This window comes from Dipodomys merriami, unplaced genomic scaffold (assembly GCF_024711535.1).
Source record: "Dipodomys merriami isolate MVZ:Mamm:240054 unplaced genomic scaffold, mDipMer1.0.p SCAF_273, whole genome shotgun sequence".
NCBI classification, from domain to species: Eukaryota; Metazoa; Chordata; class Mammalia; order Rodentia; family Heteromyidae; genus Dipodomys; species Dipodomys merriami.
Genome location: NW_027204193.1, coordinates 414,627 through 428,296, shown reverse-complemented (window position 1 = coordinate 428,296; position 13,670 = coordinate 414,627). Strand labels below are relative to the sequence as shown.

Sequence of the window (13,670 nt, the reverse complement as noted above, 5' to 3'; positions counted from 1 at the left end):
AAATCCACACAACAAAACCCTGTTTAGTTCTGCAAGTGCTAGCCAGTTCATTGTGTTGTTCACCATTATAATAAGATCTGGAATGATCCAACGTCTCCCCCCCCCAGGCCTCCATGGTGCTGGTCGCTGAGACCCGGGCCAGCAGTGACCATTGAATCGGTGTGGAGTTTAACTCGCAATCCCCCAGTGACTAAGAGGCTGGTCTTTTTGTGAGCCTCTGAGTTACGGTACCATTTGTGGAGATGCGTCGCTCACAGAGTTCATTACGTTGTAATCTGCGGCCACGTCTCCACGTTCGTGGCCGTGTCTCCGTCTCCATCTCCATCTCCGAGTCTGCTGCCACGTCTCTGAGTCTGCGTCTGCAGCTGTGTCTCCCAGTCTGCATCTGCGGCCTGCCTTGTCTTCCTCTCATCAGTGTCTTTTGAAGAGCAGGTCTTATTTTCATGAAGCCTAACTTACCCATTTTTTTTCTTCCTTAATCTTGCCTTAAATAACAAGTAGAAGATGTCTTTTTCTAATGGGAGCAGGACGATTCTGTTCCCCTTGGTGATCTGTTGAACTTCGAGTGTACGCGTAAGCCTGGGCTCTGTTTCAGTTGCCTTGAACGGTGGACACTGGGTGCACGTGCTGCAGGCCTAGCCTGCCGCCGTCTCGGTGAATTCGCGGGCGGTGGGGCCCTCGCTGCGTGCTGGGAGCCCTGGGGGTGAAATAGCTGCGTTCTGGGAGCTCTGGGGGGGAATTCGCAGGCGGTGGGGCCCTCGCTGTGTTCTGGGAGCTCTGGGGGGGATTCGCGGGTGGTGTGGCCCTCGCTGTGTTCTGGGAGCTCTGGGGGGGATTCGCGGGTGGTGTGGCCCTCGCTGTGTTCTGGGAGCTCTGGGGGGGAATTCGCGGGTGGTGTGGCCCTCGCTGTGTTCTGGGAGCTCTGGGGGGGAATTCGCGGGTGGTGTGGCCCTCGCTGTGTTCTGGGAGCTCTGGGGGGGATTCGCGGGTGGTGTGGCCCTCGCTGTGTTCTGGGAGCTCTGGGGGGGAATTCGCGGGTGGTGTGGCCCTCGCTGTGTTCTGGGAGCTCTGGGGGGGAATTCGCGGGTGGTGTGGCCCTCGCTGTGTTCTGGGAGCTCTGGGGGGGAATTCGCGGGTGGTGGGGCCCTCGCTGCGTTCTGGGAGCCCTGGGGGTGAAGCGGTCGTTTTTTCAGGTGCAGACGCGCTCACGTTTTCCACCAGCTTGCGTTGCTTCTGTTGTCATGCTCCTGATAGGCTTGGTTCCTCATGCCAATCATGTGATTATTTGTGCTTTTATAAGCTTTGGATTAGCCACCTTCCGGGCTGTGAGTTCTTTGGGACGCGAGTCAGCTCACCATCGCTGGCTTTGTAATAAAGACTCTGGATTCGACCTCGCAAAGGGAGCGGCTTCTCTGTGTCTGGTGCGCTGACTGGATTCCCGCACGACGTCTCTGTGAACCAGGGTCATTCTTCTGCAAGTGCAGATCCAATGGTTGCAGAGCTTGGAAGGTTGAATGTAGACACTGCTTGCCACCTAGCAACCTCTTCCCTAGGAGAGCTGACAAGCACACGTCCACACACAAATCTGCACACCGTCCATGCAGTGGCCTGACCTCGATGTTATAAATGGAAGTGTATTTTCAGTCTGTGGTGTGTAAAATGCACACCGACAGATATCGCCTGTCCTCACCCGGTCCACGGCGAAGCAAGCCTACCCCCCGCGGCCAGTTCCTCTGTCTCTTAAAGAAGGTGGTCTCCACTCAAGGCTGGGTCACGAGTGTCACAGAACTGTCAGACAGACCCCGCAGCAGACAGTGCGTTTCTGAGCCCGGGTCTCACCTCACGCCTGGGCTGTGAGCTCTGTTTGTGCCTTCCCTTTTCACGGGGATCACAAGCCTGCACTGCTGCCCCTGGCCAGCAACGAGAGAAAGAGAGAGGCCCTCGCAAACGCCTGGCCCAGCCTGGCCTCGGCCATGACCCCCGACTCTCTGCCTCCTGAGTAGCTGGGCGCCAGCTTGTGCCGCTGTGCCCAGCCTTGTACGTGCGCTTTTACAGAGGAAGCGTTTTCCTCTTGAACCAGTTTTCACCAGCCTGTTCCTCCAAGCCGGTGTGTGTGGCTGACGTGGTGCCCGGAGCGGAACACGGTGGGACTGAGCTGGGGCTGAGCTGGGGCTGAGCTGGGGCTGAGCTGGGACTGAGCTGAGGTGGGGCTGAGCTGGGGCTGAGCTGAGCTGGGGCTGAGCTGGGGCTGAGCTGGGACTGAGCTGGGACTGAGCTGGGGCTGAGTTGGGACTGAGCTGGGACTGAGCTGAGCTGGGGCTGAGCTGGGACTGAGCTGGGGCTGAGCTGGGGCTGAGTTGGGACTGAGCTGGGACTGAGCTGAGCTGGGGCTGAGCTGGGACTGAGCTGGGGCTGAGCTGGGACTGAGCTGGGACTGAGCTGAGCTGGGGCTGAGCTGGGACTGAGCTGGGGCTGAGCTGGGACTGAGCTGGGGCTGAGTTGGGACTGAGCTGGGACTGAGTTGGGGCTGAGCTGGGACTGAGCTGGGGCTGAGCTGAGCTGGGGCTGAGCTGAGCTGGGACTGAGCTGGGGCTGAGCTGGGGCTGAGCTGGGACTGAGCTGGGGCTGAGTTGGGACTGAGCTGGGACTGAGTTGGGGCTGAGCTGGGACTGAGCTGGGGCTGAGCTGAGCTGGGGCTGAGCTGAGCTGGGACTGAGCTGGGACTGAGCTGGGGCTGAGCTGGGGCTGAGCTGAGCTGGGACTGAGCTGGGGCTGAGCTGGGGCTGAGCTGAGCTGGGACTGAGCTGGGACTGAGCTGGGGCTGAGCTGAGCTGAGCTGGGGCTGAGCTGGGGCTGAACTGGGACTGAGCTGGGACTGAGCTGGGGCTGAGCTGGGACTGAGCTGGGGCTGAGCTGGGGCTGAGCTGGGGCTGAGCTGGGACTGAGCTGGGACTGAGCTGGGGCTGAGCTGGGGCTGAGCTGGGGCTGAGCTGAGCTGGGACTGAGCTGGGGCTGAGCTGGGGCTGAGCTGGGACTGAGCTGAGCTGGGGCTGAGCTGGGACTGAGCTGGGGCTGAGCTGGGACTGAGCTGGGGCTGAGCTGAGCTGGGGCTGAGCTGGGGCTGAGCTGGGACTGAGCTGGGCTGAGCTGGGCTGAGCTGGGCAGGTGGAGATCTTCCCAGAAGCACATGGGTTCCGTGGAAGAGGAGGACAGGATGAGCAGAAGGGACGCGGCCCTCCGGGAGGGGCCAGCACTTTCTGCGGAGGAACCAAACCCTGTCCTGTGGTGGGTGTGCCACGTCCCCCGAGCGCCACCCTGGCCGGGTGACGGGGAGCAGGGAGAAGTTGGGGGTCGGGAGAGCCGGAGGGTGCCGGCACGCTTTTTGTTTCCTTTGGTTTTTCTCAACTTCTTCTGTTTGTTCAGAGATCCAGTTTTCCATGGGGTTCTTCTATGCGCTGAGGGAACCCAAGGTGTGCGCCGCATGACCGTCCGCAGAACACCCGCAGTGCGTGGCACACCCGTCCTCCACACCGCTGCCCGGGGCGCACTGCTGCTCGGCTGTGCAGCGAAGAGGCTGCGGGTCACACGTGTGTGTCAGCACCTGAGGAGCTGCAGGTCACACGTGTGTGTGAGCATCTGCAGAGCTGCGGGTCACACGTGTGTGTCAGCATCTGCAGAGCTGCGGGTCACACGTGTGTGTGAGCACCTGCAGAGCTGCGGGTCACACGTGTGTGTGAGCATCTGCAGAGCTGCGGGTCACACGTGTGTGTCAGCATCTGCACAGCTGCGGGTCACACGTGTGTGTGAGCATCTGCAGAGCTGCGGGTCACACGTGTGTGTGAGCATCTGCAGAGCTGCGGCACACGTGTGTGTGAACAACTGCAGAGCTGCGGGTCACACGTGTGTGTGAGCATCTGCAGAGCTGCGGGTCACACGTGTGTGTGAGCATCTGCAGAGCTGCGGGTCGCATGTGTGTGAACATCTGCAGAGCTGCGGGTCACACGTGTGTGTGAGCACCTGAGGAGCTGCGGGTTACATGTGTGTGTGTGTACCTCCAGAGCTGCCGGTTACACGTGTGTGTGAGCACCTGAGGAGCTGCGGGTCACACGTGTGTGTGAGCATCTGCAGAGCTGCGGGTCACGTGTGTGTGAGCATCTGCAGAGCTGCGGGTCACACGTGTGTGTGAGCATCTGCAGAGCTGCGGCACACGTGTGTGTGAGCATCTGCAGAGCTGCGGGTCGCATGTGTGTGAACATCTGCAGAGCTGCGGGTCACACGTGTGTGTGAGCACCTGAGGAGCTGCGGGTCACACGTGTGTGTCAGCATCTGCAGAGCTGCGGGTCACACGTGTGTGAGCATCTGCAGAGCTGCGGGTCACACGTGTGTGTGAGCATCTGCAGAGCTGCGGGTCACACGTGTGTGTCAGCATCTGCAGAGCTGCGGGTCACACGTGTGTGTGAGCATCTGCACAGCTGCGCATCACACGTGTGTGTCAGCATCTGCAGAGCTGCGGGTCGCATGTGTGTGAGCATCTGCAGAGCTGCGGGTCACACGTGTGTGTGAGCATCTGCAGAGCTGCGGGTCACACGTGTGTGTGAGCATCTGCAGAGCTGCGGGTCACATGTGTGTGTGAGCACTTGCTGGGTTTGCTCAGAAATCTTGGGGGGCAGTGTTGGGCCCCCACCACCTCCATGTGCTCCTGTCCTTAGATCAGATCAGGATAAGAGGAAAATCATTTGTTCTTAGCAGCTGCTCAGTGTGCCTCCCACGACCCGCCGTTCATTTGGTCTCCACGCATGTCTTTCTCTGCGGTTGCCTTCACATTCGGTTTATTTCTGGCATGTGAATTCCCCCGTTGCATTTGATCCTGAGACGTGGTGACTCGTTTAGATGGGATGTCATGTTTGGTCCTGTAAGTCTATGCAGCAGCCGGAACCAGGGACGGGACGTTGGAATCTGGTGCACCCGCCCCGGCGCCACGGCCCGGCCGGAGTGAGTCACCGAGGTAGGGGAATGAGGCGCCGGGCAGGGCGGAGAGGGGCATGGCCGGACGGAGCAAAGGCGGCATTGAGTCCAGTACCCGTGGCTGCCCCTGTGAACGGTGGAGTCAGAGTGGAGTGCTGGACACCCAAGGTGGGAGAGAGGAGACGCCATGGGACAAGTCACAGCTAGAGGGCAGCAGTGAGTCCGGAGCCCAGAGCCCGGAGCCCAGAGCCCGGAGCCCAGAGCCCAGAGCTCAGAGCCTGGAGCCCAGAGCCCAGAGCCCGGAGCCCAGAGCCAGGAGCCTAGAGCCCGGAGTCTGGAGCCCAGAGTCCGGAGCCCAGAGCCCTGAGCCCGGAGTCTGGAGCCGAGTCTGGAGCCCAGAGTCCCGAGCCCAGAGTCCCGAGCCCAGAGCCCAGAGTCCAGAGCCCAGAGCCCGGAGCCCGGAGCCCAGAGCCCAGAGCCCAGAGTCCAGAGCCCGGAGCCCAGAGCCCGGAGCCCGGAGCCCAGAGCCCAGAGCCCAGAGCTCAGAGCCCGGAGCCCAGAGCCCAGAGCCCAGAGCCCGGAGCCCAGAGCCAGGAGCCTAGAGCCCGGAGTCTGGAGCCCAGAGTCCGGAGCCCAGAGCCCTGAGCCCGGAGTCTGGAGCCGAGTCTGGAGCCCAGAGTCCCGAGCCCAGAGTCCCGAGCCCAGAGCCCAGAGTCCAGAGCCTGGAGAGGTGACGGCACTCACAAGGGATGTTGCCTGTGTCAAAGCACCTAGAAGGGAGGGTCCTGAGTGTTTTCCCACAAGGAAATGATGCATATTTGCTGCAGTAGATACAGGTCGTGGTCTGAGCCTGGCCTGAGCAGAGAGCCACAGGCCCTTTGCCCGTCCTCGCGGGGTGTGTGCGTGCTGAGGTCGGGAAGATCTCAGCCCGGTCTCTGTGAGACTCCATGTCAGGGGTGGGATCGGTGCACACTGCCGTCCCAGCGCCCCCAAGAAGCCCAACACGGGGCCACCGCTCAGGCGGGAAACTTGATGAGTGGAAAGACTGGAGGTGGCCCTGAGTTCAAACCCCAGTACCACCAAAGAAAAGGAGACACAATGGAAAGGAAATGGAAGAGGAATTCTTCAGTGAGGAGTCTCCGGGAAAACCAAGGAGAGGAAGAGCTGAGAGGAAGCGCCCTCCTCTCACCCTCCCAGCGCTGTCTCCACAGCCGCCTGGGCCTTGGCGCGTGTCTAGCTGGCGGCTCCCGCTGCCCTGCTGGGAGCTCCTACCGCGAACGCAGAACCCCAGCCATCCTGTCCTTCCCATGCAAAACGTGAACGATCGGGCAGAGAGGAAGAGTGCAGCTGTGATCATGACGTCTGTCTGGAGTCTGATGAATGGGGGCTACGTCAGAATGCTTCAGAATCATGAGCATTGAGAACCAAAGAAAGGCTCGCAGACTTCACCTCCTCTGAGGCTGGCGGGGGAGACTTGCAGAGATGGAGACTAGACGAGAAGACCCCACCGTCTCGGAACCGGAAGGCTCTTGTCTGGCAGCCAGCAGATCGTGTCATGGGTCACGCGGAGCACTTGAACTGCGAGCGATACTAAGAAGCTATCTGGCCAGGCATCCTTCATCCCAGCTGCTCAGGAGGACGAGATCTGAGCATCGCGGTTCAAAGCCAGCCCGGGCAGGAAAGTCTGTGAGACTGTCATCTCCAATAAACCACCAGAAAATCGGAAGTGACACTGTAGCTCAAGTGGTGGAGCGCTCGCCTTGAGCTGAAGAGCTGAGGGGCAGAGTTCAAGCCCCACAACTGACCAAAAAAACCCTCAAACAACAAAAGGAAGAAGTCTCGGCGTTGAGAGTACCAGGATGAATCATGCAGAGACCCCCCTCCGTCCCCGCCCCCCCCAGCCCCCCGGCCCCGCCCCCCCAGCCCCCCGTCCCCGCCCCCCCAGCCCCCCGTCCCCGCCCCCCCAGCCCCCCGTCCCCGCCCCCCCCATCCCCCCCGGCCCCGCCCCCCCACTCTCCCCCCCAGCTTGTTCTGTGTGGGTACAGCAGCCCCAGGGGCCAGGTCTAGAAAGGACAGAAGCCGTGGGGCTGGAGAGCTGGACCGTCTTCCGTGTCACACATCTATTTTGTGTCACAAAACCTTGGCTTGGTGGCCTCTTCTAGGTGAGCCAGACTAGAGAATACATCTCTGAGTTAACGGCCAAGGCCCTGCCTGCCAGGTGACGCACCTTGTCAGACCCTCTCTCCAGACGCTGTCCACACGGTGGGGCGTGGGGGGGGGGTGGGCCTGCGGGGGGGGGGGATGGGGGACGGGGGGCAGGGGGGGAGGTGGCCAGCAGGCCCCTGGGGCGTGGGGGGGGTGGGCCTGGGGGGGGAGGGAGGGCAGGGTGGGGAGGAGACCAGCAGGCCCCTGGGGCGTGGGGGGGGTGGGCCTGCGGGGGGGGCAGGGCAGGGAGGTGGCCAGCAGGCCCCTGGGTGTGGGGGGGCCTGTGGGGGGGCAGGGTGGGGAGGTGGCCAGCAGGCCCCTGGGGCGTGGGGGGGTGGGCCTGGGGGGGGGAGGGAGGGCAGGGCGGGGAGGAGGCCAGCAGGCCCCTGGGGCAGGGGGGGGTGGGCCTGCGCAGGGAGGGGGGGCAGGGCAGGGAGGTGGCCAGCAGACCCCTGGGGCGTGGGGGGGTGGGCCTGGGGGGGGGAGGGAGGGCAGGGCGGGGAGGAGGCCAGCAGGCCCCTGGGGCGTGGGGGGGCCTGTGGGGGGGCAGGGCGGGGAGGTGGCCAGCAGGCCCCTGGGGCGTGGGGGGGGGTGCGCGGGGGGGGGGGGGGGAGGGAGGGCAGGGCGGGGAGGAGGCCAGCAGGCCCCTGGGGCGTGGGGGGGGCAGGGCGGGGAGGAGGCCAGCAGGCCCCTGGGGCGTGGGGGGGGCAGGGCGGGGAGGAGGCCAGCAGGCCCCTGGGGCGTGGGGGGGGCAGGGCGGGGAGGAGGCCAGCAGGCCCCTGGGGCGTGGGGGGCAGGGCGGGGAGGTGGCCAGCAGGCCCCTGGGGCGTGGGGGGGGCAGGGCGGGGAGGTGGCCAGCAGGCCCCTGGGGGCCCCTGGAGCGGCTGCAGCCCTGGACACAGTCCCAGCCTCTCTGACACTCATGAGGTTATGTCACAAACGTTTGGTCCCAAAAGATGTCCCAAAGCCAGGCAGCAGCCGGCTCCTAGAAGCTTCCGGTCCTCTGCGCAACCTGGGTCATACGCCTCTCTCAGTAAAGAAACGCTGTTTTTCTGAAAGAAGTCAGCTAAATCTCCCCTGAGCTTTCTGCACCTGTTCAACCCTAAGTTCAAAACTAACATGGTTTCCAAACACAGCCGAGGTTGCGAATGGCTAGGTTTTCACTCTTTTTATGTTTCAAAGAAACGGGTTCCCTATGTTCTTGGCGGCTCATCAGGCTGTTTCGGCAGGGGACGGATCGGCGTGTCCACGAATGACGGCACCAGACAAAGTGCAGGTCATGTTGTGATGGCGCTCGGTAAGGTTTCAAATCACCCAAACAGGAGCCCGCCACGGGCACCCAGCGCAGACGGGCAGGTGTCACAGCGTCAGGAAAAAGAAGCCCAGCCCTGGCGTTGCTCTCACGAGGGGAACGGGGTCATGGGTATGGCTGCCGCCCAGCGGGGAAGATGACCCGCAGGCCCGCGGACGCTGCGGACACAGCAGAGGGTTCCCAGGACCTGTACGCGCTCGCGGGGCGATCTTATCATGAAAGGAGACGGGACAGGGCAGGGAACGCTCAATGGGAGCAAACGCGCCCGTGTGCCCAGTGGTTCTTCTAGTCCATTCTTCATTCTCATATGACAACACATACATGGGCTTTAAAAGTGAGACAAACACAGCACATAAAAATCCACACACACACACACACACGTGCACACACACACGCACACACACGCGCACACGCACACAGAGGCTTGTTCAGAGAACCAAGCAAGGTTGTTTGGAATATGGATGCCCACAGCCAGTCCCTCACGGAAGTGGCTTCTGTGATAACTGCAGGCCCAGGACGGAGCTGTTGGCGTCAGACTCACACAAGCTCTCTGAATTAGAGGCATGAAAATATCGCAATAATTTTTATAATTTCTTTCTTTTTTGTGTGTGTGCTGGTCCTGGGGTTTGAACTCTGGGCCTGGGTGCTGTCCCTCAGCTCTTCAGCTCAAGGCGAGCGCTCTACCACTTGACCACAGCCCCACTTCTAGCTTTTTTTGGTTGTAATTTGTTGGAGATCAGAGTCTCACGGACTTTCCTGCCCAGGCTGGCTTTGAACCGTGATCCTCAGACCTCAGCCTCCCGAGGAGCTGGGATTTTAGACATGAGCCACCAGCGTCTGGCCACTTGTGCAGTTTTTTGTTTTCTTTTTTCTTTTTTTCCAGGGCTGAGGACCAAACCCAGGGCCTTGTGCGTGCCGGGCGGGCGCCCTTCCGCTGGGCTAAACCCCAGCCCCACCTTTGCAGTTTTTTATATATTAAAGTAACAGTATTCTGGATATCATGGGTTAAAGGAAACATCTTGTCCATTTCACCCATTTCTCTTTGTGTTTTGTTTTTCCCAATATGGCTACATTTCAAGCATCTCAAGTTACATACATGGCTTGCGTTTTGGGTTTACATTCCATTTCTACCCTGGTCTTGAAGGGATTGGCGCTCTGATCGATTGCCTTGCTTCTTGCCTGCTATGCTGGAAAGTTTTGGTGAACCCCAGTGTTTGCTGCATAACTTCCTAAGGGAACAGGGCGGGAGGAGGACGTGGGGCGGGGGGGGGGGGGGGGGGGGTGAGCTGTGTCTGCTCCTAAGTTGGGTTTTGCAGACCCAGCAGGCTCCAGGTCTCCAAAGGCCCCAGATTCCCTCCAAGGACGGACTGTAGAGAAGACGGGGGTGAGCCTCGGATGATTATTTTTCTAAACATCGGCAAGCTTTACGTTTTCCTATCAGGAAGACTCCCAGACGACTCTCCCAACCTTATGATCCCTTAATAAGGCGTGCTGGTGGGGCGATGGTGTTCGGAATGGGAAATGTGAGCCCAGAAGCTGCACGGCAGAGCAGTCTTGGCATTGCCGGCGGTGCGTGTTTGTTTCAATGGCTCTATCTATTTCCCTCTTCCACATTCTCTTGCCATGCTTCCACACGCGGGCGGGCAAGGTCCTGTTATTAGCATACTTCTCTAGGCCTCAGAAAGGTGACTGAGGCTTCAATAAGCAGCGTTTCCTTATCCCGAACGTCTACGGTGGGCACGGAAGGAGGGGGTCTGAGCTTCCCCTTCCCCAGCCTGGGGAGGAGGCCCAGGTGTCAATTTGGTGGGAGAGAGGGGCGTGCATCTTTAAAGCTGGCGTCACAGGCCGGGCCGCTGAGCACTCCAGGCTCAAGCTGCTCCAGCCCACCAGGACACGGCGGCGTTTGTGGGTTTGGGGACCTGTGCACCCAGCATGACACTCGGGTCCACGGTATAGGGACCTGCTCTTTGCAGGAATCCAGTTTTCTCCTGAGCTAAATGCAAAGGTTCTGGAACACTTTGTCTACAAGCGTCTGTTTGAGCTTTTCCCCTGTTCCAGCCGCTGTGACTCAGGGTTAAATCATTTCACTCATCTTCTTTCCCTTTTTATCGTTAATACCCATTGAGAATCACAAAGCAGGCTGCTTTGTTCCCCCTGCGGGGAGGGGGGGTGCATTTCCTGAATGAATGGAGCCATTCAGGGAAGGAGCGATTCTCTTCACCAAACTGGGTTGATGAGAACTTCCTGAAAACTGAAGACTAATTCCTGGGGCTTTTCTGGAGCTCTATCACTCTGTAACCTATGGAGTTGGAGCTGGTGCCCAATAACTGCTAAGAAGATAGAAGGAATGTAGCAGAAATATAAATAAACCGGCACGGAAATTTAATTAGATACTGCATATGTTAATAATAAATTCAATTAATTTTGCCTTCTACCTATATTAGAGGAGAAAAAAGCTCAGGCAAAATAATAGTTCATCTTAAATGCTTCAGCCGGTAGGTACCCTCCTTTTCTAGAAGAGTGATTTATGCGGTAATTTACAGTGCCTTCATAAGAGTGTTCCAAACCAGCCCTTTTGAAATAATAATAACTTGTGGATGTGTGTTGTGAGAGATATGACAAATGGCTTCTTATTAATTTTCATTTAATGAGTTGCCTATTCACATGCTAATTTTTAAAAAATTCTCCTCATGAGATAAACAGGTTATAAATGCTGTGGATGACACTTCCAGTGCACAAAAGTCATCTCAGGAAAATCTCTACATGATTCAAAGGTCAACCAGTTGAAATTTTTCTATTTGTTTTGGTTTTGTTTTTTGGTCGGTCGTAGGGCCTGAACTCTGGGCCTGGGTGCTGTCCCTCAGCTCTTCAGCTCAAGGCTAGCACTCTACCACTTGAGCCACAGCGCCACTTCCGGCTTTTTTCTTTTTGCTTATGTGGTGCTGAGGAATCGAACCCAGGGCCTCAGGCATGCGAGGCAAGCGCTCTACCACTGAGCCACCTTCCCAGCCTTGAAATGTTTCTCTTTGGCATCCATTTCTTTCCTAGTTATCCTAGAAACATCATTTTGTATTTCCTTAGCCAAGTGACTCCATACTGATTTAAAATAAAAGCAGACAATTTACCAGCAGCAAAGGTCCGGCAGGGATGGGGTCGAGGAAGGAAAGTCACTGACGTGGAAAAGCAGGATCGTTAAGAACCCACTTTGTTCTCTTTTTAGAGAACAAAAGGCACAAAGATATTTCTTACTGCTTTCCTATTTCCTCAAGACCCCGTATCACAAAGACCCCATAGCCGCTACATAAACAGTAATAGTTGGGAACTTTATAATAAATAAAACCAGCAGGAAGGAAAAGTGAATTTAAAATGCAGGGGATGAACTGGGCAGCCACATGCAGAAAACTAAAAGTGGACCCCAGCCTATCACCATGCACCAACATCAACTCAAAATGGATTAAACCTGAATCTCTGAAACTACTGCAGGACAGAGTAGGAGAGACACTTGAACTAATAGGCACAGGAAGGAACCTCCTGAACAGAGTCCCAGGGTCACAACAAATTGGAGAGAGACTCGACAAATGGGACTACCTTAAAATAAAAAGCTTCTGCACAGATAAAGCTATCGCAACCAAGCTAGAAAGACAACCAACTAATTGGGAAAAAATATTTACCAGCAATATATCAGACAAGGGGTTAACCTCCTGTATATACAGGGAACTCAAGAAACTAATCCCTCCCAAACCTAACAAACCAATTACTAAATGGGCAAGGGAACTAAAGAGGGACTTCTCAGATGAAGAAATTAAAATGGCAAAGAAACACATGAGGAAATGTTCACCATCCCTGGTGGTGAAGGAAATGCAAATAAAGACAACCCTGAGATACCACCTTACCCCAGTCAGAATGTCCCACATCCACAAATCAGCCAACGACAAATGCTGGAGGGGATGTGGAGAACGAGGAACGCTTTTACACTGCTGGTGGGAATGTACACTCATACAACCACTTTGGAAAGCAGTCTGGAGGGTCCTCAGAAAGCTAAAGATTGACCTCCCTTACGACCCAGTCATACCACTTCTAGGCATCTACCCTGAACAACAGGAACCAATATACAAGGACACGTGCACCTCCATGTTTATTGCAGCACTGTTCACAATAGCTAGGATATGGAAACAACCTAGATGCCCCACCACAGATGAATGGATCCAAAAATTGTGGTATCTATACACAATGGAATATTATGCAGCCATTAGAAATGACAAAATAATGGCATTTGCAGGGAAATGGATGGAGCTAGAAGGAATCATGTTGAGCGAGGTAAGCCAAGAACGAAGAGACAAACAGTACATGGTCTCCCTGATAAGTGGATGATAAATCCAAAATGTTAGGTGATATGACAAAACTAACAGGACTTAAGAAACAAAGAACTCCCACTCATCTGGATGAACCACTACCAAATATCCCCATGCTGCTGATCACATATATGGTATATAACATGTGAACACCGTTATATATTACAGACTGTGATAGACAATTTGCTCCAGGAAAGTTAGAATGAACTTGTGACTTTAAACGAGCATCATTATTCCACAATACTGTGAATTACTGGAAATTAAGTAATCACTTAATCACAATCAAAAAAAAAAAAAAAGAACCTTGGGGAAGGGAGGGAGGGAGGGGATGGTAGGGGGAAAACAATGGAGGGGGTAACAATGTTCAAGAGGAAGTGGAAGTGTACTCATTACCTCACTCATGTAACTGTAACCCTCTGTATAGTATCTTTACAATAAAAAAAATTAAAAAAAAATGCAGGGGATGTCTCAGGTGTTGGTTTAAAAAGTCCTGCGCGGCGGGAGCAAGGCCCTTCTGGTACCTCCGGGCCGCAGCTGGAGGAGGGCTCAGAGCATCAATCACTCACACGCGCGCGCTACTTACATGAGAAGCGGAAAGGCCTGGCCCCGAGCCCGCACTGCCGCACGCCTTCTCCGTGGAAGAGCCCGTAGCGCACCTCGCCGGTGAACTTGTCCAGCTCCTGCCCCGAGGCGTTGACCAGCAGGGCCCCGGTGGTGCAGAGGAAGGTGGCTCGCATCCACCGCGGCGTCCCCAGGGCCGCCACCACGCCCAGGGCACACGCGAAGCTCAGCGCGCCCGCCACGCAAAACAGGATTTTCTTTTGCTGGTTTGGCAT

At 57.1% G+C, this 13,670-nt stretch overlaps 1 protein-coding gene across 3 annotated transcripts in view; it reads right to left on the bottom strand.

The window, feature by feature from the left end:
* Window positions 1-13,670, bottom strand: part of LOC138837632 (clarin-1) — a 22,413-nt gene extending 8,743 nt beyond the window's left edge. For 2 of the 3 annotated variants that reach the window (XM_070036557.1, XM_070036558.1), the window contains exon 1: window positions 13,418-13,670. In XM_070036557.1, the coding sequence (XP_069892658.1) occupies window positions 13,418-13,670 (253 nt within the window). Of the gene's footprint in view, window positions 1-9,185; window positions 9,192-13,417 lie in introns of all 3 variants that reach the window. The other variant, XM_070036556.1, reaches the window with a different exon arrangement.